A 26,276-nucleotide genomic window follows, 5' to 3' on the forward strand; every position below is an offset into this window, starting at 1 on the left:
CTTGCAGGTAAAAACACCTATAAAGGTAAAATAAAGTAAAAATGTAAACCCACTTCTAAAATAGCAAGTCATACCTTTAGGGTTTTGTAGGCACTGCTCATGGTGGTTACCCGGTGATTGGAATGATTCCCACCCAACTTACAGAGGTGGCAAACCGGCCTTCGGCACAGTTCACAGTACATGTTTATTCTCTCTGTCTCATGTTCTGGGCACATTAGAATCTATTGAACAAAAACAAATGGACAGTTAAAGATCTAAGCTTCAAGTAATCTACTTTGCAAAGTAATACAAAGATTTGCTATATAAAATACAAAGATTTGCTCTATAAAGGAGAGCCATATAAGAGAATAAAAATACTCACACACAAAAAAAAAGCCACATGAAAATTTTAGAATTACCATTTTTAAATTTTGGGGCTCAAACAGCTAACACACAAATGTTACGTCTCCTAAATTTGGTGAAAACATTCATTCCAAAAGGACTCAAGTAGAGTGCAGGCTTAAGCAAGCTAGGAAGGCCCTCTCACCACACGAATTAGGCACGTGTATTAATGAGCATCCCTACAAGCTATCAGAAGACCTGAAGAGAATCGATGCCCTCACTCCCCACACGAGCATGTTGCTAAGAAGGCCCTGGAAGGTTTTGTGATGTAAGAGTCCAGCAGGCTAGCTCCACAAGCCACACAGGCCCTGCCCAGCAGCAGCCCCTGACTCAAGGAAATGGCACACTTGCAGTTACTCTAAGAACTATCACTACAGATTTGTTTGAAATTATACATAAAATACTGTTTCTATTCAGAAACAAGTATTTACATAGTATGTTGATGAAATCAAATAACTTCATTATTTCAAGAGACTAGATGTTAGACAACTATAACTGGTCTGAAAAACTAAGAAAATAAGAGATCAATATGCAAAGTCCTACTACCAACACGGCTTCGGGGGAAGACAAAACTGAAATAGTGTTTCAGAATGTCCAGGTTCCATATTCTCAAAAGCATATGGTTTGTTTGTTTGTTTGCTTGCTTGCTTGCTTTATTGTTAGTTTGGAGTTTTTTGTTTGTTTGTTGAGACAGGGTTTCTCTGCTCTGGCCATCCTAGAACTCACTTTGTAGATCAGGCTGGCCTTGAACTCACAGAATTCCACCTGCCTCTGCCTCCTGAGGGCTGGGGTTAAAAGCATGCACCACCACACCCAGTGTATATGTTTTGTAAAGTAGAAAAACTTAGAACTTCCATATGAAGAGGTTCCGTGAGTTCAGTTATAGGTGAGTACCATCTATCGTAAGAGACAGCTCTTACTGACTAACATAAAAGTCTTGAAGGGGCTATTTTTGTTAATATAGCCTAGTCACACACCTTTGGGTTACTCATCAGGATTTCATAGTTGCAAATAAAAACTTATGACTAATTTGCATTCAAATTCTATGACATACTTAACTTATAAAATCCTAGCCCTAACGTAGCTCATTATTGTGTGTCCTTCCATGATAGAAGAGCACTAATGTGATCTTCTTAATGAAACACTAAAACACTTGAAGTCATACATATTTAAAACCCAATGGCCTTGAGGAGTTACGGTGAGACATATCATAAAAGGAAATTCAAAGCTGTTTGATAAACCTGTTATCAGACTAATAGTTTTGACAAAATGTCCTTCCCAACGTGGATACAAAGAAATATCTTTGCTTTAATCTTTCAGGTTACACTATATGAGAAATGTTCAGTGAATACTTCTGAAATCTTATTTTTAAGATTTTAAATTTTACTTTAAATTATTTGTAGGTGTCTGTGTGGGGTATGGAAACAGTGCAGTACTCAAAGAGGACAGAAGAGAGGACTGGAGCTGCAATTACAGCTGTCTGTGAGGACCCGTGTGGGTGCTGGGAACCAAACCTGGGTCCTCTGTTAAAGACAGTAGGCAATCTTAACCACTGAGCCATCTCTCTGGCTCCAGAGAGTTTTTGCTATTTACACATGAAATTATTACATATTAAAGGCTTTATTTTTAAGAATATCATTATATTTCCCTACTCATACCATTTACTAAGGCGTAAAGAACACCTTTTAAAGCATTCATTGTTCCAATTACACAAATCAGAACATCTTGGAGACATGCAAAAATTATTTTACTCATCAAAGATCACAGGACATGAAGTTCTTACGAGCATTAGTAACCAATTACCCAGAATACTTTAGAAATGCAAATTCCACCTAACAGATTAGAAAACCACTATGTCCCAAGCTTTAAAGTACTGGGCTGTAATTATTACAATGTTCCCCCAATCAACTCTTCCTGTCTCTAGACTTCTGGCGATTTCTCCCATCACATTTGATACCCTAACTTACCTTGGGTCTGAAATTAGTGGTGGGGCCCACATACTCATGCTGGGCTTTTACAGTGCCCCAGGGATGATAAATTTTGAAGCATTCATTGCAGTAGCTTGCACTACAATCCATGCAGCTCTTTGTAGATTCCTGGGGTGGTGGTTTACAAAGGTCACACATAATGGCTGTGGCTGCCCTAGCGGCCTGCCGGTATCTCTCGACAATCGTTTCCAAAGTGAAATTTCGAAACAGACCACTGACTCCTCGCTCTCCAAGATCCACCTCATGCTCACAGCCAGGACAAGGAAACATGGTCGGTCTCGGGGTCAGTGAAGTACGCTTCCAGCCTGTGTAATTCAGTTACATCATAAATGATTAATAGGAAGAAAAGGCAGGTTTTAGAAAGACATGTCTGTACAGTAACTAACGTTCCAAGTGGCTCCACCTACGTTCTGAAAATGCTTTTCTAAACAAGTATTTTTACTTGGTATATAAAAGACAAGTTCAAATTATTAAAAACGATCATAGAAAAAGGAAAAATAATCTATAATAAACTGTATATAAACTTACATTAAGCCAAACACAGACATGAAGACAAAACATATAATACTTCATAGAGATAGGAGTTTATATAATTAAGATTTCTAGTTAAGGTGCTGGAGAGACAGCTCAGTGGTTAAGAGCACTGACTGCTCTTCCAGAGGTCCTGAATACAATTCCCAGCAACTACATGGTGGCTCACAACCATCTGTAATGGGATCTGATGCCCTCTTCTGGTATGTCTGAAGACAGATACAGTGTACTCATATACATTAAATAAATAAATAAATAAATAAATAAATAAAATATTTTAGTTCATTTTATGCATCATACCCAAAATCATCCAGTGAATATCATCTTAGCTGACTGGGAAGAAATGAGGTAGATGAAAGAGAAGGACTTTAATCCGGGCCCATGAGTCAGCATGCTCAGGGCCATCCCAGAGACTATTTGGAACTGCAAAATTGCTACCTACACGCACTGTGTATTTCTGGTTAGTCTAAACTTTTATTACATACACAAAGGAATGGGTGGTCACACATTTTAAGAACATTCAATAGAATGTTTCCCACTGTAGCAGTGTATTTATCTGGGAAAATTCAGTGGGAAAGACCAGAAAGGGATTGGATGAAATCCATACAAGAGTATCTAATTCATTCATAGACCTAGAACTTAGTAACTTTAAGAGGGACCAACCGTTCGGTATCTTCTTGGGACCTAAAACAAAGAATCATTAAAGATTACTTAACTCAGCGCCAAGAAGCATTACACATAATTTTGTATTATAGAAAATACAATAAGTGACTTTAAACAATTGATTCTTTTATTCAGTATTATCATTCTGATCTTAATAAGTCAGGAAACTAAGTTATGGCTTGTCTTACCTGCTGGTTCACAGAAATGCAAGGCTGTCCATTTAACACAGGTGGATGTGTACTTACTTAAAGCCTTCTGAGAGTGTGAGATCTTGGTTGCCCAAAAAAGAGCTTCCATCACACACAAACCAAGCCACATCTTAACAACCCCAGCCTTCTTTCATACCATGTCCAACATCAAAAATTAATGGGTAAATTCAGTATACTCTATTTGGCAAAGAGCTGTAAGTAGCTATTGAAATGACTGTCATCTAAAAATGTCTTAAAAGATGCCTGGCATGACATCACAATAGGTAATACCCAGCAGACAGCCCACAATGTTGTTTATATTAATGACTTTATAGCATGCAAAGTGTCACTGGACTCCAAAAGCAGATAATGTAACATGCATGCACAGTATCTCTGATATCTCCACTTAATGACATTTGAGCCTTAACGTTTTAAAGCATGAATCATATAAGAAAAGAAACTTCCCACACAAATCCTCCTCTAAAAACATTCCTGGAGTAATTTTAAAAACATGCAACACAGTCCAAGATGTTTCACACCACAGCAGGCATGTAATGAAAGAAGCGCCAGGCTAACTAAAAACAAAACACACACACTCATGCCAATGGAAATGTTTTTGTGAAAGAAAAAAAAAAAAGAAGAAGCCAAACAATTCTGGAAGTCAACTAATGCAGTGGTCAAGTTTAAACCGATGAAAATTCACATTTAGTTAGTTCCTTCTATACATTAACTAGATGCTAGAAATTTAAATGATCGAACAACCAACTTAATATGCATGTGAAAAGCAATGGTCTATTGTAGTTTATGAAGGTTGTGACCAATCAAGTGATAGAAAACAAAATCATGAAAATTAAATCATGCTTTAACATGAAAGCTGGTGACACCCAAATTGTGGTTGTTTTCATGTTTAGAGATGTTTTTAAAAATGTTGCATCCCTCTCCTGTATATCTGTTGCCCTTTTTATGGTAAAAATAAAAGGTTTTATAAAATATTACACTTGATCTCAGTGAGGTAAAATGTTGAATCTAAGACCTGAATAATTTCCAGGTAATTTATTCAAATAGGTATCCTGGTGGTTTCTCTAAGCAGATCCTCAAGTGTCCTTGAGAATGCTAATAAGCTTTCATTTCATCTGTCATGAGCTTTTACTGTTGTTTTCATAAAATATTATATTCAGAGAAACAAAGAAAGCATGACAGCTCCAAGGATATCCTGGAAAGTAAACCTCATGAAAAACAAAAAAACTCAAAAACAAAAAACACTACACTCTAAAAGGAAGATGTACCGGGCGGTGGTGGAGCATGCCTTTAATCCCAGCACTTGGGAGGCAGAGGCAGGTGGATTTCTGAGTTCAAGGCCAGCCTGGTCTACAGAGTGAGTTCCAGGACAGCCAGGACTATACAGAGAAACGCTGTCTCGAAAAAAACAAAAATAAATAAATAAATAAATGAATAAATAAATGAATAAATAAATAAAATAAAAGGAAGATATAATAAAGTCAGTTTTCAATAGCTATGTCATCTAAAGGGCCATGAAGCCAAATGGCTACTGAAATTTTAATTTAACAATTAAATTTTCACCTTTTTTTTGTAGCAATAGCCATAGTTCAAATACTCAAGAGTACTTGAGGCTAGTGAATACCACGTAGCGAAGTGTTGAATGTTTCTGCTATTAAAGAAAGTTCTATTTACACAGTATTTCTTTACAATATGACACAATATGAAGAACTAGGGACTAATCAGATGATGACAGGGAAGGCTAGGAAGTCCTGAAGACCAAACACCAGCCACACAACTAGGGGAGGCAGCATTCATAAGTTAGGTAAATGCTCTCAATTCACACCGCTTTGCTTCAAAGGCACAGTAAGCGGACATCAAGACACAATTAAAATAGTTAAAGAACTTTCAAAATGGTTTATAGTCGCCAAAGGAGCCAGATTTCAGTTTTTCCTTTATCACTCAACTGTCAGGGAAAAGAATAAAGTATATAAAAACTAATGCAAGGGCATCAAATGTGTGTAGCACATTTCTGCCTGCTGTCATTACATCCTCTCCCATGCTCTGGTGGTACTGATCACAGCTTGCCTGATTGGTAGGCTTGCCTGATGGGTGGGCAGCACCAGTTGGACTTCTCAGGAGGTGAGAGAAACAGAAAAGGGTAACACGGTAACATTTCTCCAACCAAAGAATATCAACAGAGTTGACCAAAAAACAATTTTACTTTAAGAGGTCAACTGAAGTGGGGGGAGGGAATGGCTGTGTACATGACCCACAAACGGGTAAGCCCTCCATATTAAAACTCTGATGGCAAACACTTTCAGACATTGATAACAACAACAAAAAAGATGCAATATGCATAAAACGATAGAGAAACTATAAAAGTGACAACTTCAAACAGAAGTTTAATATTTGTTTAACCTTTCCAACGTAGCTTGTTACATTTTATTATAGACTATGGACATGTAAGAAGATTTTTTTCAGGTATCTGATACTAAAAGACAAAATCTCATTGTGTATATGAACAAAGCAAAAGTGGAAATCATTTTGAGATACACTCCCTTAAAAACATCAGAAATTTTGTCCTGTTTGATCTTTAAGTCATGTCATTCCAATTTGTTTACTTTCTATATAATTTTGAAGACTTGACCACTGGTGTTAGAGAAACTCTAGATACACAAGAGATTTAAATCTAACACTACGCTGCCTGCAGCCACAAAAGCGATAAAGCGGTTTTTTCTACCTCTCCACCCCAAAGATCTCCGCTGCGGTGCTGTGGACAATGAACAGAAAGCTAGATTTAAAATTCCATCCCAAAGAGAATACTCACAACTTGTTAACAAAAGAGAAAGCTGTGACTGTGTCCCTCACAGAACACGATTATTGGAGCAACAGTAAGTGTGTGTGTTTCCTGACACACAGGATGTTTACAAAGGCAGCAATATAAAACAGTCAAGCGAACTTACAGAATTTGGCTGCACCCACTATCAGGCAACACTTGAGAGATATATGCTTTATTCTACAAATTTGTGTTTTTAAACAACCTCATTATCTGGCCACTAGGTAAATTCAAGCATCTTTTGATTGGTTGGTTTTTTTTCTGAACTAAAAAACTAACTTACAAAAAGATTATTAAAACTCACTATCTCTGATAACAGGAAAATACAAAATGGAGGGAAAGATTACACACATATGATCAGAAATACAAAACAATACAGCTTTTCTGTTTACACACCTGGATGGGTAATTGACATATATACAGAAACCTTATGCCCTCAAAGTTGCCTTTTGTTAGAAAGTCTATTAAATATGTATAGCAATATTATCCCAATGAAATATGTGAGCCACAGCACAATGTACTTTTAAGCTCTCTAAGTAGCCACAATAAAAGTTAAGAAACAAGTTTAGTTCTGGTATTATTTAATCCACTATACTCATTATATACAACCTCAGAATGTAATAAGATAAAAAGCATTAAATCTGTCTTTGTTATCAGAAGCCTCAGCACTTTATATGTATAGCAGAAAATACTTTATTTAATCAGGAAAGTCCTATTTCAAGCACTTCACAGGTAGTATATACTACACTGGGCAGCTTAGGGTCTAATTCTTTAGTAAAACCAATGGTAAAAACTAATTTTTAGAAATACATTCCTTCCACATCCATTCCTATGAGCAGGGTACCTGGCTTCCTTTTCAAGTGTGTCTTATCATGCCTGCCCATAAACGAAAGGTATTATTATATCTGCAATACAATGACACCTGGTCCTTTAAAACTGCTGACATTTGTGACAGTCCTGACATTTGTGACCACTGATTTACAAACCAAACCGTCGGAAATGACTGTCACATTTCAAACAGTCTCACCTTCCAAGCTCCCCACCTCCCTAAGATTGATTTTTATTTATGTGTACGTTGGGAGGGGGCCTGCCCATGGAGGCCAGAAGAAGGTGCCAAATCCCCTGGAGTCAAAGTTACAGGTGGTTGTGGGCCACCTGACATGGTGCCAAATCCATTCAGAAGTCATCCTTCATGTTATACACACTTAGTGCCTGCAACCATACATCACCAAATTCAAGCACTTTCTAGTCCCTGCTCAGGACCTGATCCACCTGCACAGTGATCTTACAGAATGGGGAGGAGCATATTTCAGTCACTTCACATCTAATCTGGACAGTGGGTGTATGGTGAAATGGAACTCTTGTTCTGAAAGAAAACTGTTTAACCCTATACACTGCAGTCACAGTAGCACACTCTCTGTAATTCCAAAAGGTTGTCACTCAATATCCGTTCAACAATTGTACATTAGAGTACTATAGCAAGCTCCTAAAAGTACAGATACTTCTCATTTCTTATGAACCGCACATGAGAATCAGTCAAATCTAGAGATTAAAACATAGAACTTCATGAAAGACGTATATAAGCACAACCTAATCATATGCAGAATGAAAAACATATATGAACACAACCTAAGGAAAAAGATTCCACTAATTGTCTGTATTGAACAGCAATACACAAGAAGTAAATTTTGTTCCATCCACCAAGAGGAGTCTCAACTGGCCAGGGAAGACCCATCAAATTTTATCTGATAAGGATGACTTCAACTCATTGTCTTTCTGTCCCTCAGGGTGCCAGATTCACAGCAAAGGGCAGAACAACAAAAGTCAAGATCTCACAATGAACACGACCTTCTTTGTCCTCAGTTTCTCTCAAACACAATTCTCCCAATTGACTTCAATGGCATATACATATATTTTATATGCTCAAAGTATCTCCTAAATAGTTAATGCCTGGCATTCAAAGAAAAGTTCATGGGGCTGGAGAGATAATGGCCCAGAGGACACAGATTTGACTCCCAGCATCCGCATGGCAGCTCACAAGCATCTGTAACTCTAGTCCTAGAGAACACAACACTCCCTTCTGACCTCCTCAGACACCAGGTACACATGCATAACATGCAGGCAAAGCGTTATACATACAAAATCAAGTAAATCTTTATATGATTATGTATGTCTACATATCATATATATGTATATCATATATATGTATATATATATATGATATATGTGTATATATTATATGTATATATATCATGTATATATAAAACCTGTATATATAAAACGTGTATATAAAACCATGTATATAGAATGCATGAAAGTACTCTTCTTTACTCTGATGGAGTAGATACATGGATATAAATACTGAACACAGGGACTCCACTGCATAAGGTAGGCACAGAAAAAGATAATACTCTTTTAAATGCAGCTTAGAAAGGGATGCTTTTCTGAAAAATAGAAAAATTCACAAGGTTAAAAAGTGGCTCCTGTTCTCTCAGTGGGAGAAACCGAGTAGAGTAGACCAAAAGTTGAAAGATGAAAGTTCCAAGTGCAAACTGCTCAGAGTGGCAGCTCTGCAGCCTGGAACTTCTGGGCACGCACACACATACTCCCTAGTGTAGAGATCATGTTTAACACGAGGCTGCAGTCACCACTAACTTTAAAAGGATTCCAGCTACTTTTGTAATTTTAAGTTAGCTTTGCACTACACCACCTCTACAACTGTTCAGAGACAACACCATCTAGACAGGAAACAGGGCAAATGTTGGCCTGGGATATATGCTATGTGTCATTAAAACTACTTCCATACATTACTGCAGAATTCTAGTATTCATGGTGGGCAAAACCCTTATTTTGGGGAGTAAGCAGGTTCTCATGTATCCCAGGATGGCCTTGACATCACAGACCCTCCTCCCATGTGCTGGTATAACAGGTTTGTGCCACCATACCCTGCCAAAACACTTTTTAAAAAGAATGTCGCCGGGCAGTGGTGTTGCACGCCTTTAATCCCAGCACTTGGGAGGCAGAGGCAGGTGGATTTCTGAGTTCGAGGCCAGCCTGGTCTACAGAGTGAGTTCCAGGACAGCCAAGGACTATACAGAGAAACCCTGTCTCAAAAAGCAACAACAACAAGAACAACAACAAAAGGAATGTCATGCTGGTAAGAAGACTAAGATTCTCAGGTAGAATGATAACACATTTGATTTGCTTTAAAAGTTCTCTAAGGGTTGGAAAGATGGCTCAGCAGTTAAGAATACTGGCTGCTATTTTAGAGGACCTGGGTTTGATTCCCAGCACCTACATTATGGCCCACAACCAACTGTAACTCCAGGCAGAGGATCTGACACCATCTTCTGGCCTGAGAGGGCATTGCAGGCACATGGTACACATATATTGAAACATACACACAAAATAAAAATAAGTAAAATCTCAATAACAAAAGTTTTCTAGAAGTAACCTTTATGTAGTCCCATCCTTAATTCTGCAGTATTTATTTGCACATTAACTTTATAGATGCTTCCCTAAAAAGTTCATTATTCTTTCATTATCGATCACTTAAAGACAGTTGTAAGCAGCTTAGCACAAAGTTAGTATTCAAAATCCATCTTAAGTGCCTATCAAGAATTACAAGTTCACTTTGACATTTTAAGTGAAGGCTACAATCATAACTTGTTCACTTGGAAAAAATAACAAAAACCATCCCCCTTCCGGTTATAACTCAACCTCTATCAATAAGCTCTCCTTGCCCCACCCAGCATCCCCCACGTACCTGGTCTGTTAATCTTGTCAATTTTATCCATGCTAGGGGAGGTGAGCCGGAGTCGAGGGCTGCTCTGATTAGAGCTGTCTGAGGCCACATCATTGAATGAGTCATCAAGAGACAGTAAGAGTTCTTTCACACACTTATGACAGATGCTGTGCTGGCAGGGAAGGATCAGCGGGTGTGTAAACAGCTCCTTGCATGCTGGGCAAATAAGCTCCTTTTCGATATTCTTAATAGTCACCTTAGGATGAAAACCAAAACCAGGGTCAAAACTCTCATGGGTAGATATGTCAGCACGCTCATTCATTTTGCGTAATGTGCTTATCTTTCCAAAATAAAATTAAGACACGGACCTTAAACTGTGAACTTCCTAGCCAGGGGGTTGTGGTGGCCATACCACAGAGGCAAGCAGATCTCTGTGAGTTCAAGGCCAGCTTGGGCTACAGAGCAAGTTCCAAGATAGCCTGGGCTCCACAAAGGAACTTTGTCTTGCCAAAAAAAATATGACTATGAAATTCCTTTAATATACATGGCATCGTGGCATGGAATTAAGAAGTAACGATATAAGATAAAAGAAGAAAAGAACATAAAATGTAAGAAGAAGATATTAGAGGACCACACCCTATCAAAAATCACAGGCTGTTCAAACCATTAGAGACAAGCCCCTGACTTAGGAATTTAGTGAAATCCTAAAAGTGATAATTTTCAACAAAAAAAAATTTCACTATGACATTAACCATTAATGTATTAACTCCATGACTGCCGAAGAACTAGAGCTGGTAATAAATAAACACCCAGGCTAAGCCAGTGTGTTCAGGAATTCCTAACTTACAAGGAATTCTACTTATAAGCTGAGTATCAGCAATTTTCTACATTAAATTTGACCACTTTCGTGTGTTTTATGAAAATGCTAAAATGCTTAAGGCTCTATATTGCATATCAAAGCAGTTGTCATAAAAGCACATCATAAATATTAAAGGTGGGGAGAGGGCTGAAAGACACCACCCAGCTTCTTCCTCCAGACCTATAGGTAGTCATTATTTCACCACCTTAAATGAGAATCACTTTAGGTCACAACTAAGAAGGTTTGATGACTCCACACTGTCTTCCCATCCATCACCTATACAGGTTTTGGGGAAAGTGGCAGGAAGGTGGGGGGAACAGCACTTAAGTTTCAAATTCTATAGGTTACTGTCAGCATCCCTGAAATTTTAATGACAAGCCAACATTTAAAAAAAAATCTCAATCTTATACAATCTTTTCATCTATAGGAAATATAGAAAATGTTTGGTGTGGTTTATTTTGGGGGGGAGGGGGAGAGGGGGAGACTCAAGACCATTTTCTTGTGTAGCCCTGGCTGTCCTGGAACTAGCTCTGTAAACTAGGCTGGCCTCAAACACAGAAAGTCACTGAATATGCATTCCCAGTGCTGGGTTAAAAAGTACTCAGAAAGTAAAATTTAATTCACTTGTTTTGATGAAATAAATGTATGCTAATCTATTTCCCCACCGGTGACACAAAGGGCTTTAGTAAACCCTGATAATCACACCAGGAACAACTAGCTTCATCACTCCCAACAGATCTTTAATGCAGTGTCTCTTGAGGAATCACAACTATCTAAAAAGGCTCACAGCATGCTGCGACTTCATCGAACCTGGAAATAAGCTGGTCACACCTACAACTCACACCAAATACTCGATATTCGCATTTTATCTCACTTCATCCAGTATCACACTGATTTAAAAGAAAAAGAAAAGATATACCCTGACTGCCCAATATAGAATGTTGTCCCGTTTTGCATATAACCAATACCATTGGTAAAGTTACATCTCCTACAGAAATACCTAAGAATCATTTCCATTTTTCTTGTGCCTAAATCATTTGATTACGCTGGATATAAAGTAATTCTTCCTTCAAAGAAAAATCAGTATCTTCTCTTTTTTTACATCCTTTGAGTTAAAACCAATGTGATGTGATAGCTCACTCAAGCAACTGCAAAGGAAACTTCGGGAGACGTGCCTACTCAACCTCTGCAAAGAAAAGGTTTGAACCGCACAGCCGCAGGGGCCCCGGCCCCGCCCAGCGAGCAGGCGACAAGGCTCCTAGCGGGTGGCAGGAGCAGCCGGGGTCCTGGAGGGACTCCAGCGTCCCTCGGGGCTCCAGACAAAGGGCGGCACGCTGGGGCACGCGCCCTACTCTTAAGCGCACAAGACACCCCAAAGCGACTACTTCTGCAGACAGAACCCCACGGAAGAGCCTGTCCTTCGGTCCCCAGGGTGGCCAGGTGCACAGTCCCGGACCTGCGTTTCGCTCCCTCCCTAAGAGACCCCAAGCCCCTCTCTACCCTCTCGAGAGCAGAAAAAGGCGCCGCCGGACGCTGGGACCAGCCCGGAGAGAACAACCAAGAGTAGGCGCATACCTGAGAGTCTGAGGCATCCCCCTCCATCGCAGCCCTCCGCCGGGTGACATCAACCACGGAGTCTTTACAGGCGCAGCCGGCCCCGGCAGGGTCGTGTGGGCGAGTCCCCGAGGCGGCTAGGGAGCCTCGGGTCAGACCGGAGGGCAAGCTGGTCAGCCAGATCCGGGCAGCGGGCCACGCGGCGAGGGACTGGCCGGCGCAGGCGAAAGCACGGGCGCGGGAGAGTGCGGTTGCTCCCTGCGAGGGCCCCGGGAGCCGGGAATGACGCCCCGCTGCCGGCTGCGGCGGCGGCTCGCGCGGACTGCAGCTGGACAAGCAGCCAGGCGGAGACTGGGGCGGTGGCGTAGGGCGGGGCCGGGAGGGGGGAGGGGCTGTCGCCCCGGCAACAGCGCGGCCGCTCAAAGGAGGCGGGACTAATTGGGGCGTGGTTAGTGGCGAGGTGGGGCTCAGGAGGGGCGGGGTGCCGGCTCGTAGCTGCCCACCACTCAGGCTCCCGCTAGAGCACCCGGAATCTAAATCCTATGAGTCGGGGTGACGGCTCCTGGCTCTGCGGCGCTTTGGTCCATTTCACTTTTTCTGGGGGCGTTCCCAAAGTGCGCGCGAAAGCCCGGAGACCGGTGACGCTCCCAGGCCCTAAACTGAAGTGAGGATCAGGGCAAGTGCGCCCCAGGGAGCACCCGGAGCGGTACTCCAGGGCCAGCGCAAGATCCCGCCCACTCCTGCCGCTAACCAGGCTGGCCTAGGGGAAGTTCCCGGGTGGGTCCCCCAGTCTTCTCCCTTGGGCTCTTCAACCTACTCTTCCTGCTTGGTTTATTTTTTCGTGAAGTCGCATTCCCTGATCACTGAGCACTTAAAAGTACGTTCCTTTTTTTTTTTTTTTTCCTCAACCAGGGCTTGGCGCCTCACGTCACGCAAGAGCCCAGTGTCACTGGGATAGCCCGAGGAGCAGGGATTCCATTCCTGGGTGCTAGCCAAGGATTGAAGTCAAGACACTGCGGCAAAGCCCCCGCCCTAGCCCAGCCCACAGCCACCTTGCAGTTTCGCATCTGAAGACAGTGGACAGGGGTCTAGAAATGCCACACTGGACAGGGGTCCAGAAATGCCCCGGCAGCCACACCAAGCTTGCACCGGCCAAGGGCCTAGAGGGGCTCATTTCGTCTGCTTCCTGCACACGGACAGAACAGAAGAAGGCAGCCTACCACAGTCGGGGGCGAATATTACTAGGTAATTAAAGCCACTGCTTTCTTGAAGGCTAGTTTCGTCTGTAGATATTAGATTGAAAGAACTTTTGTCCTAACTCCTAGGCCAAGGGAGCACGGAGCTGCAGGGCGACATCTCCATTAGGTTTTGAAACGCATCCTACTTTTAATTTCCTACTTGGAAGAAAGCTGTCTCCTGCGGCAAATTCCACATCTTCTCACAGCACCAGCCATAGCCTCTTCCGTCAACCTGGCAGTTAAATGATCATAGCAGTGTAAAATTGAAAATAGCAAGGGGCTATAGCATCTAATGGAGTACCCTCAATCCCTCAATCGACTGAGAGGATTTACACCTTGCAGGGATGAGGGGAGGAGCAGGGAGGGCGAGGGGTGGGCGGGAGATGATTGAGCTGTTCTTATCCAGATAGGCTTGCAGCACATGTTAGACCCTGTAAGTTTCCTTGGATCCGGAGCATGTGTCCTAAGCAAGAGGGAAAAGAGGAGAGTAGCAAACCTCTACACCCCACAACACCTACCTAATATACTTCTTTAAAGTCTTGACTTTCAAAAAGTGTAAGTCTATAACATTGTTTCTAATGTTGGCCTTTGCATTAAAGACACATTAGCATGCTTAGATAGGCCTTTGAGCCAAAACATACTATGGTAGAGTAAAAGAAATTAGGAGAAACTAATTAGCACAAACTGAGAATAAAACTTTTATAGACAACACCTGAGTGAAAAATAAAACTCAAGGGCCTTCCATTATACAAAGCAAAGTTCACTGAGATATTTCACACCTGACCAACAAACTTCTGTTATACAACTTGACAAAATGTGGGGTTCTAGGCACTTTCAAACATTTTATAATGACGTATGAATTGCTACAGCTTACTTGAAAGGAAATTTATCAACTTCTATTTTTAAAATTGCAATACAATAAGCCTTGTGAATGATTCATGGCTAAGAACGGTCCTATTTCAATACTTGTCATGTATATACAAAACAATTCAAAAATCTTGGTTTTTTGTTTTGTTTTTGTTTTTTGTTTTTCGAGACAGGGTTTCTCTGTGTAGTCCTGGCTGTCCTGGAACTCACTCTGTAGACCAGGCTGGCCTCAAACTCAGAAATCCGCCTGCCTCTGCCTCCCAAGTGCTGGGATTAAAGGTGTGCGCCACCACTGACTGGTGCAATTTGAAAATCTTACTTGCATTTTATAATGACTAAATGCTTTTCATAGTGTACATTTATGCTACAAAATACTTCGTAGCAGATCTATTTGATGAGAAAGAATGCCTGACTTGGGGAACATCATAGAAGAGGGAACCAAGGAGCTGGAGGCTAGGAGGGAGTACTGTAAATACTTGTCATGGGGACATGACATGGTGACTGCACCTATGAACTCAAGGTAGCTATTGTCCCAAGCTCTTGTCAACAAGAGCAGTGAGCATTCCCACAGGCAGGACTAGCTGGGACCCCATGGGTCATTAACAAATACTGAAGATACAGTGGAGGTAAGAGGAGATGTTGGGGTGCCTGGGGGGTGGGAGGTGGAAGTTGGAGGGGCATATGGCAGGATTCACTGCTTAAATATATGAAGTCACCAAAAAATACATACAATATTTTTTTAATTATTAAAGATGTCTAAATTACAGTGAAGTTTTTTTTTTTTAATTAAGTCTGCCAAGCATTTACAGAGCAGAATTTTTATCCTCAGCACTGTATTGTTGGAACTCTGGGGTATGTGTGTTGTGTGTGGGTTGTGTGTGTGTTGTGTGAGTGTGCAAGCAGGTGTTCATTGAGGTAAATAATAAAAATGAATACAAGTGAGTGTTATATAGGTAAATACAATGAATGGAATGGAGCACAAACTGGGTCAGGGTTACTCAGGTATATGAGACTTATTTCCACTCACGTATTGCTGGCATTTTTTTCAGTATGTGCTTGTTTTAATTCTAAGACATTTTTGTTGAGAATCCTATTGATGTAGAAACTATTAAAAGCAGGAAGGGAGTGATGATAGCGGCAAGTCTGAAGTCTGCTGCTGTAAACCACTGGCTCCCCACTTCCGTCAGAGTCAGCATCCTCTTCGGCTGCTAGGCTTCCATCAGCTTCCCACTCTTGGCACCCATAACTCTAAGTTTCCACTTAAAAGGTACCAAGACCCTTCCTGGGTCCTGATTAAAATTCTCTGGTGAGTTCTGTTAGTCACCTTTGTGTATTTTTATTTGAGATAGTCATGTTGTCAAGGTTGGTTTCAAGCCTGTGACCATTCTGCTTCAGCTTCTTAAATGCTGGGATTACAAATGTGTACTACCACGTCTGACTTGCATAGGTTTCTTATTATTTGGGATTTCGAATCCTTTTTATTTCTCCTTTACTCAGATCGTACTGTTTCTTTTCAGATCCTGCTCTTTCTCATCCTCACAATTAATCCCACTGCCTACCTGGGATTGCCTCTCTGCCTGCCTCTCTTGCAGAGACAGACTAACACAGTGGTTTGAAACCTGTGGGTCACAACCCCTTTAGGGGTTAAACAACCCTTTCATAGAGGTCACCTAAGACCATCAGGAAATGCAGATATTTGCGTAACAATTGATAGCAGTAGCAAAATTAAAGTTATGAAAATAATTTTATGATTGGAGGTCACCACAATGTTGGAGACCTGTATTAAAGAGTCCCAGCATTAGGAACATTGAGAGCCACTGGTCTAATGGCTATCTAAGGATAACCTGCTTGAGGTAGAGTACTGTTCCGGTGGTTCTGTGTACGTAGAGAGCAGAATAAGCTATGTGCTTTAGCACAGCACCTTGTTCTAGGCATGTAAGGGAGAGAAGGACGGATGCACATAAATGTGTGATTCAGTGTGTCTGTTAACACAAAACGAGTCCGAAAATCTAGAGGGCTGAGAACACCAAGATTTCTATACATGCTGAGAACTTTTTGAAGGCTGTGACTAAAGTGACAAGATGGCTTAGTAGTTAAGAACACAGGTTGCTCTTCTAGGGGACCAGGATTCCATGCCTAGCACCTGCATGGTGGCTCACAATCACCCCTAACTGAAGTTCCAGGGATTGAGATGTTCTCTTCTCACCTCTGCAGGCACTGGGCACACACATGGCACACAGACAGAGATGCAGACAACAGGGTAAGGATTTCTTAATCCTTATCTGATTTTACATTTTATAAGCTTTCCTTTGCTCTTCCCCCAGTTTGGTGTGTCCAACCCTACCAGTCCTACTGGTTTCTGTTAACATGTGGCCCAAAATGAAGCACATAGAAGCTTGGTCTGTGCCTGCCATCTCCCTCAAGCCTGTAGACCTTCAGCATCCTTGCCCCCCCCACATACACCGATTCCTCTCTCTCTCTCTCCCCCCACCCGTGAGTGTGTGTGTGTGTGTGTGTGTGTGTGCTCGATAGTGAAGATTAAACCCAGAGCCTGGCTTTAGCTAGGAAAGTGCTCTGTCATAGTCGAATCTCCAGCCTCTTTACTTGCTCTGCCATAGGGCTGTGAGCTAAGTCACATGTACCTAGTCCATGAAGTCCAAAAGGTTAACAACCCATTAGCACTACTCATTCAGCTCACCTGGTCTCTTCCCATGTTGGCTCCTGGCCACCAGCAAGAGATTAAATTCTTGACTGGGTTGGGTCCTAGCGACCACAGTGCAGTTTTCAGTGAGCACCCTGAAACACCAGGCTTTACCTCCAGTCTAAAGCAGATAGAGTGCCATCCTAAACAAAGAGTAGAAGCAAAGTGATGTGACTACAGACTAACTAACTAACTCATGACTAAAGGGAATCCCCTCAATCTTTCAGCATCCCCAGAAGAAAATGCAGACAGCTCCTAGACTTAAGGGAAGTAAAGAAGCTAAAAATGGAAACCATGGGGTTTTACTGTGGTTTGACACACTGTAATCCACACTGCCAGGTATCAGAAGTCCAAGGTGAAAGGCAGGAAATTGAACTGTCTAGCAGTTATACCCAAACCTGGGACAGGGCATGTTCTCCAGTCATAAACTGTTGCTATGGGAACAAAGTCAGAAGAGAGGCATCCAGAGAGCACCTGGCCAGGTCCTACTCATCTTTCCAGCTGCCATTTCAGACTACTAACTATGAGAAGGAGAAGGAACAGAACCTGAAAAGAAGAACCAGTGTGGTGTGATGGGTAACCAAGAGTAGAGAAGAAATAAAAGGTATCTAAAAGTGCAAACGATAACAAACCCCCAAAAGACAGGCATGGTAGTATATGCCTGTAATCCCAGCATTCAGGAAGCTGAGGCAGGATGATAACGGGTTTGAGGCCAGCCTTGGTTACATGCTTGCTTCAAAGCAAACAAATGTGAAAACAGCCCCACAGAGGATCCATTATGGTCTAATTTTCATTGACCATCTTCCCTAACTCAGACCTCATTTGTACTTAGAGATTATGATGCTCAGCTTAACTAAACTACAACTACATATTCTCATTTCTGCAGTCACGTTTGATGTTTGGTAGCCTTGTTCCAAAACTACTTTAGCTTTTATGTCTTAAGATAAAGCCCTGTAGGCACTTAACACAGTAGCACCCAGCCAACAGTTCCACACTGGGAAAATGAAAGAGGTGTAGGTCTGCCCTGGCAGGAATTTCTGGTTGGTGTCAGTAATACAGCCTACATGGTCAGTGGGCAAAGGGCTCTTGGGCACGTTGAGGTGAATAATCTTCGTATATTCAGATTGTCTACTTCTCTTTTGACCACATCTTATTATTCTCCTTAGGATCGCTAGCACTGATACACCCAATTAAAATTGGATGATATACAATAACATTTTTAGTATATGACTCAAATATTGTACATACTTGTATTAAATTGCTTTTATATGAATTTCAGCTTCAGTCTTATAGCCCATGTTTGTATGTGTGTATTCATGTGTGTAAATATTTGTGTGTGTGCACATGTGTGTATTCGGAGGCCAGAGGACAGTCCTGGCTATCACTCTTTAAAGTGTTATCTATTTTTTAAGTGTTTTTCAATTTTTTGGCATTTATTGAGGTGGGGCACATGTATGTGCTTGTTCGCATGTACATGCACACACATACACAAACACACACAAGCATGGTACATATGTGGAAGACAGGACAACTTGAGAAGTTAATTCTCTTGTTTCTAATATGTGAGTCCTGGGGATCCAAATTAAGTTGTCAAATTTGGCAGCAAGTCCTTTTACCTTCTGAGCCATCCCTCAGCCCTTTTCAATTTTTATTTTAGTTTCTAAATTTAAAACAGGTTCTTTCATTGGCCTCGAACTCTCTAATAGGCTAAGTAAGGCTGGATGGCCAGTGAACCCACGTGATCTGCATATCTCCATTTTCTCAGCACTGAGATTAGAAGTAGATACCATTGTGACCAGCTCTTTTCAGTGGGGGTTCTGGGAAGCCTAAGACAGAGCATTCTTTGCAAGCACTCTATAGACTAAGCTATCTCTGCAGTTCTATGTCAAATATTTCTTAAGACATTACTTTGTAGGAGTCAGTTCTTTCCTTATGCCATAAAGATCAGGCTTGGAAGCAAGTGCCTTTACCCACTGAGCTACTCCACCAGCAGTGTATTAGGTATTTTATCTAAACATCCAACATCTACTTGTTAACGATCACATGGTTACAATATAAAATCTCTCAAGACTTGCTCCTATTACCAGAATACATAGCTTATCTTTTGAAGGCCTGTCGTGTATCAATAACATTCCCAGGAAGCTTGTATAAAATATTCCTTTAATCCTTGCAGCAATCCTGTACAATGGGTATAATTCTCTCTAGAAGGGATGTGTCCCAGTCTGTACTCTTCCCTACCTCCACCTGAGATTAACTAATGTGCTAGATAGTTAGCCATCAGCCAGAATGTAAACCTCCATTCCTGCGGCACTGCCCACAGGTAAGCATAAAGCACACAATTAGTCATTTCATGAAGATGCCCACTTATCCTTCTAAATGATATTTGGAGATACTATCTTCAAATTACTTCTACAACAGTGTGATAAAGAGAGATAGGGTATTTGTGAGACTAGCTATTTTTAAATGATGCTGCAAATCTCTGTCTTATTTTCTTCTCTCACAGCACATATATTTGACTTAACCCTAATGTACAAAAAGAAAAAAAAGAAAGGAAAAAAATGAAAGGAAAATAAGAAAGAAAAAGAAAGAAAGAAAGAAAAAGGAAGAAAGAAAGAAAGAAAGAAAGAAAGAAAGAAAGAAAGAGAAAGAAAGAAAGAAGTCACTTTACAGTGGGACAAACCTCACCATCATTGCCCAAGTTGGGATTTTGGTTGTTGGAAAAACTACCTGCTCAGCCATCTGAAACAGCCTTCCGTGGGACTTTTGTTTCTGTCCCAGATGTTAACCTTTTACATTGTTCTGTTTGTGGATTTTTTTTAATTGGATATTTTATCTATTTACATTCCCCATTTCCTCTCCCTAGAAACCCCATATCCCACCCCACCCCCTCCTCCTTTTTGCTTTTAGACCATTTTAATTACATGCAAGTATTAAGGTTGGTTCTAGCTTGAGGGACTAGCAGTGCTTGTGGATTTTCTAAACCTAATTTTTTTTTTTTTATAATTTACGGGCATTCTTGTTTTTGAGTTAATAGTGTATTTGTAAAAGTTCCCGAGTATTGGTGCTGGATTAAGACTATTCAGGCTGCTCTTTCAGAACTACATGGGGGCTCACAACATCCAGGACTCCAGTTCCATGGGATTGGACGCCCTCTTCTGGCCTTTTCAGAAATCAGGCATCCATGAGGTGCAGAGACATATATGTAAGCAAAATATACACAGAGAAAATTTAAAAAATTAAAATATTTTAAAGTTCTTGAGTCTTTTGTACCCCACAAATGTTCAAGGTTCCAATAATGGCCAAGTGATGGTCTCATTGTCTGTTTATCCAAATGAGATGTAATCTCTCCAAATTGCATTTCATTTTGCTGAAACTATTGTGCTCCTAGGATATACCTGAGAGGCAACTGTCAAAGAAGAATCATTGTCTGGGAATTGGTACTTCGGTATAATTCTGACAAGCGCAGGTTAGATGAAGGAATGTTCTAAACTTAACATTCCACTCCACACAGTTCATTCTGCCAGTTCAGAAAAGTGCATGGTGGATCTAAAGGAAAGATATGTATGAAGATGATAAAAAAAAATAGAGAGGAAACCCTTTCAAGAGATCAAAAGCATTTGAGAACATTGCTTTTGAGTATCTCTAGATATTGACCACAGATTTAAAAGCTCTGTTTTAGCCCAAAGTCTCTTCTGTTGCAAAAGAAGCAAAAAGCTTTCAGAAATGGCAAAAGTTTTCCTGGCAGTGAAATGCAAGAGGAAGCATTTACATTGATTTTTAGGGCTTTAGAGAATTAGCCTGTGTCTTAAAGACTGTATGGTTCCAAGGTATCATTTGGTGAGCAGAAAGATCACAGTGCTGGGCTTGCTGTGGACTTTAAATATTAAAGCAAGCTCCATGAAAGAGCATTGTAAGCCTCTCAGGTTAGGCATGTAGGTTTTAGGTTACCCTAAGATTAAAGGCTCACTCACCTCCCTGGGCAGGGAATACACTAAGCTGGTTTAATTTGAAGTACACACGTATTCTGATGTTGCTGGACAGAGGGATGAAAGTGGAAATGAACTCCCATCGTATCTTCCATGAAATCCCAAAAAGTTTGATTATTTTGCAACAAACACACATTCATGTGTTCTAATAAGACTTTTTAAACCACGTGTTTTATTATTTTATCTTGTGTGGTGCTGAGAACTGAACCTGTGGCCTAGTATATGCTGGTCAAATTTTGTACTACCGAGCTACATCTACAGCCCCCAAAGTAATGAATTTTTAATTAACAGTTTTGTTTTGGAAGTTCTAGAGATCAACTCCGGGGTCTTGCGCATGCTCCCTGAGCATTCCAGTGGCAGCAACATTGCTGGTGTTTAGATGAATTCCTGCATGGGGGTAGAAAAGTACTGCAAGGATGAAACCACACTAGAGAGAAAGCGAAATGAACTCCCATCCTGTCTAGAGTGATGATCAACCCACAAACCAAACTTGGAAGGAAGCAGGGAGAAAGCTGGCTGACTACCAGCCACCCCTCTGCCTCTCATGATCAGACCAGACTCCCATCATTTGCTATGCTGTAAACCCAAGCTGCCAAGTGAACCCCAAATCCAAAATAAAACAACCCTCAGTCTCAAAAATTTGCTCTCTCCTGGCTAGCATTAAGTGCTTAAAGCACTTATAATCACACACAGAGGGGAGATTTTATATGGTGATGTTAAATTACAAACTGGGCGGTGGTGGTGCTTGCCTTTAATCTCAGGACCTCAGGTGGCAGAGGCAGGCAGATCTCTGGGCTCGAGGCCAGCTTGCTCTACAGAATGAGTACCAGAATAGTCAGGGCTACACAGAGAAACCTTGTCTAGAAAAAACAAAACAAAACAAAGCCCATAAGGAATACATGAGTTGTAATAAATAGTTAAGCTATTCCTGCCGCCTACCCTAACTCCAGAAAGGAAGAGAGGAATTATCCACTTTGCAACCTCAAAGTTTTCCTAGGATTTTTGGCCTCTGTAGCTGTGGAAGTCTGGGGAGAGTACTCCTGGCAGCCACTGGCCTGCTGTTGGAGCCAAGAGACGGCAGTCTGACTAGTTAAGGGAGAGAAGCAGAGGAAGCCAGTGAAGGACACCAGGTGTGTCTGTTCGAGGTTTCTGTTACAGGGAACATACTGTAACACCATGGCTCTGAGAGTTTCCTGGGTTCATGTGCCTTACTCTATTCTAAGAAGTTTCAAGGATGCACCAAGGTTTGCCTTCTCCATTTAGTGTTTAGGGGAAGTTCATCTGTCTACTTCATAGTCACCAGACTTGGCAATATGCCCATCCCTGGCCTTGAACCAACCCCCCCCCCACCCACACACACCAAGGACTAGTTTCTCAAAGTTTCTTGTTTTGGATGCAGTTGGAGAAAAGCACAGCCAACTAATATAGTTCTGACTTATACTGAAGAACATCTGAGCACAGACAACTTACCTATCAATCATCCTGTTGTCCAGCCCAGCAAGAGTGATCCATTTACTTTGAAATTCATAAAAGGCATCCCCTCCCCAACCTACTCCCAGCTCCTAAACAGATGTCTCCTTTTCAAGCACTGTCCCAGATCTCCAGAGTTCCACCTTTGACCCAGGGCCCTCTTCCCTGGCAGCCAGCCCCTGCTGGACTTCTCGAAGGGAAATCTATTTGGAGGAAGGCGTGAGCTGGTACACTTTGTAGGTTCAGAAGTGATAACAGGGTGGCTGTTTGGGACCATGAAGTGTTTGAATGTTCTAGCCACGATGACTCCTCCGTACATGCTCAGATGACAATCAAGTTTACTGGATGGAGTCCCAGGTAAGTGTGAAAAGTGGAACGATAGTCCGTCCACCACTTGTGCTTCTGACTATGAATGATATGGGTGCCCCAAGATACGGTCCTCACTTTCAAATTGTTACTGGATATTCTATTTCGGATTAATGTATTCAGCGGCTACAGAATAGGAGAATCCAGAGAGGACTAGTCGCCCTAATACTCAGGTTGGAAGTTAGGACTATCTGGTCTAAAACTAAATTACTCCACGCTGCGTACCAGCTATGCGTATTGAAGTAGGGTGTGGGATAGAAGTTTTAAGGGCGAGCATCAGGGAGGTACAATCAATCCTCCTTTTTGGTGACCACACATAGAGTCTGGTTCTTCCTTTTTTTTTTTTTTTTTCTCCAAGCCCCAGGTGCAATGAACAAGCATAGCCACCGTTAAGAGCCATTTCTTCCAATCCAGACCAGCAGAGTCCCTGCTCAGCATTTCCCGACACGCCTCGCCTGTGTATCACTTCGGGGTGTCTCTAAGCAGTTTCTCAGACGCTCCCTGAGGTCCAGCTTCTCGAAAGGCTTTCCACTCAGGCAAAGCCATCCTACCATCGTCCTCAGCCACTCCCAGCTTGTGTCCCTCCATCCTGGTACCAAGGAAGGCTGCTCCGCATGTTTCCCGCCCAGGACAGCGGCTGAGAACCAGAGCGACCGGACCGACACTGTCCCTGTCCCACACAGCGACAGGCTGCGCGCGGACCCGGAGCCGCCTCCGGTCCTCTGAGCTAACGGATCGGCGGACCCTCCCTCTACACCCCGCGCCTGTCACCCATTCCAAACCTCCGTGTTGACGGACAGCCCTTTAGTTCCCATCCTCTCCTGCCGGGCTCCTGCACCGCTCCGCCAACTAGCTCCATGAGTCCCCTTTCTTTGACATAAAGAAAAGGCGGCCACGGTGCATTGTGTACAGCTGGGATGCTCTAGTGCGTAGCACAGACCTGGATTCCAGCTTGTGTCCCCCCCCCAGCACGGGACTGCTCCGATGTTGCACCCCACCCTCAGGTCGTGAGTGCCCAGCCGGGACCTCGGACACAGCCCCACAGCGGAGACACTTACCTTGCCCTTGGCAAGCAATTCCATAATGTAGCCAAATTCACTCATCTCCCCTGACTCCGACATGGTCAAGACCCTTTAGGAACTCTAGACCAGCCAGACGGGCTCATCGAATGTGGTCCTTTCCCCGCCTTTCTCTCTGTTCAGCTTGAGTTTGCCCAGCCCTCCTCCAGAGGCACGGTTAAAAGTGGAGAGGGGAAAGCCGAGGGCGGGGCCGGGTGGGATGCAGGGCCAGGAAGACCGAGGGAGCCTTGTTCAGGCTCCTGGGCCCTGGCTGCACCAGGCTGGCCAGCGCCAGCTAACGGAACAAATAAGGGCGGCGACGAGCTAGTGTCCAGCCTTCCCGGGTGGTGCTGGGACGAGGCCACGCCTCCTCGGGGGTCTTGTCCCCCAGCGGTCGCGACGAACACGCCAGCACACAAAGCGGGACTCCTGGTAGGCGAGCAACCAGCCCCGACAGCTCCAGGGACTTGATCTGATGCCCGGTAGACTGGAGCTCCCGCGCTCTAAGAGCCAGGACAAGGAAAAAAAAATCCCCATCGCGTTGTGGGAGGTGTGAGGGCAGAGGAAAATGAATACGGAGGAGACACAACAAAGAGCCTGGCTTCCAGAGGGGTGGGGGTGGGGGGGACGTGAAGGCCCAGGAAATGGCAACGCCGCATCTCAAGTCAGCCTTCCTGAAATCTAATAGGTAACAAAGACCAAGCCCGGGGCTTCAGAGATGAGAATAGACACAGGGATTGTGTTGTAAACACTCCAAGTGTGTAGGGTTCGATAAGATCTCAATATCCTCCAGATGCTCAACTTTCCCTTAACAAAAGAGAGAACGAACGGAAAAGCATCTGTGCCAGCAAGGCTCCTGGACTCTCACCTTTAGTTACAACACACTCTTCTAATTGTTCCTTTTTGGTGCAGCTTCCCAGCTCAATACTTTTTTTTTTATAGCTGTCTCTCTGAGAGGTTTGCGGCTGGAGTGGCCACACCTACTACACTTTGCTTTGCAATCTACTTCTCTGCTCTAGGCTTTCTCTTAGTCATAGGTCTTGAGTTATTTATTTATTTATTTATTTATTTATTTATTTATTTATTTGCAATTGACAGCAATAATTAGATTGGACATGAGCACCATTGGACAAGAACACGTCTTCAGGAAACCACGTTTCTGAAGAAGGTTGGCACTGTTTGCCCTGGGCTGGCCTTCAGAGGCAGAAAACTGTGTGGAAATGGTCTGATTTACAGTTACTATGGAGGTCCCCTGTCTCAAGCAGCCATAGAGGTTTTTCTTCTTTGAGGATATTTTGTAATTTCTCCTCTGTGACAGAGAAATCCAAAAGGATACATATCTCCTCCTTTTCCTTCACCCTGCTTCCTTCCTAGCTCTCCTTAATGCTGCCATAATTGCTGAGTAACTGTTCTCGGATCTCCCGGATCATTGCTGCTTCTTGGTAGAGTGTTATTGTCTGGCAACTGATAGCCTCTCTGAATGGCAGCAAGAATGTGTTGCTGATGTTCAGTCAGAGTCTTGCTGAAAACAAACACCATGGCAGGGCTCCTAGAGTACAGTCCAACAGCTTGATCTTCTCCCGTTGTCTAGAATCTTGTACTCACTCTTTGCTTCCCTAGGGGAAACTAGTAGATGTCCAAAAAAACCCAGTAGCATCCTGAATGTGTTCCCTTTCAGTATTAGCAATTCATGATGGATAGAGATTTCACTCTAGAAATCAAAGTTTCTCACACCCAGAATGGAATCTGACATATGAAGGGAAAAAACAAAACAACAACCAACCACTGTGTGAATGGTGACCAACTAAGGTACGTCTCCATTGGAACGAGGGAGGGGATGAAAAG

At 42.4% G+C, this 26,276-nt stretch overlaps 1 protein-coding gene across 1 annotated transcript in view; it reads right to left on the reverse strand.

The window, feature by feature from the left end:
• The window catches only part of Trim36 (tripartite motif containing 36), a 33,590-nt gene extending 20,729 nt beyond the window's left edge, over positions 1-12,861 (reverse strand). Inside the window, exons 1-4 of the mRNA XM_028777192.1 lie at positions 12,767-12,861; positions 10,354-10,588; positions 2,349-2,674; positions 75-221 (exon numbers count right to left, since the gene is read on the reverse strand). Coding sequence (XP_028633025.1) covers positions 75-221; positions 2,349-2,674; positions 10,354-10,588; positions 12,767-12,793 — 735 coding nt within the window. The 5' untranslated portion in view covers positions 12,794-12,861. The remainder of the gene's footprint in view (positions 1-74; positions 222-2,348; positions 2,675-10,353; positions 10,589-12,766) is intronic.
• Positions 12,862-26,276: the final 13,415 nt, after the last annotated feature.

This window comes from Grammomys surdaster, unplaced genomic scaffold (genome assembly GCF_004785775.1).
Source record: "Grammomys surdaster isolate TR1022 unplaced genomic scaffold, NIH_TR_1.0 278, whole genome shotgun sequence".
Lineage (NCBI taxonomy): Eukaryota > Metazoa > Chordata > Mammalia > Rodentia > Muridae > Grammomys > Grammomys surdaster.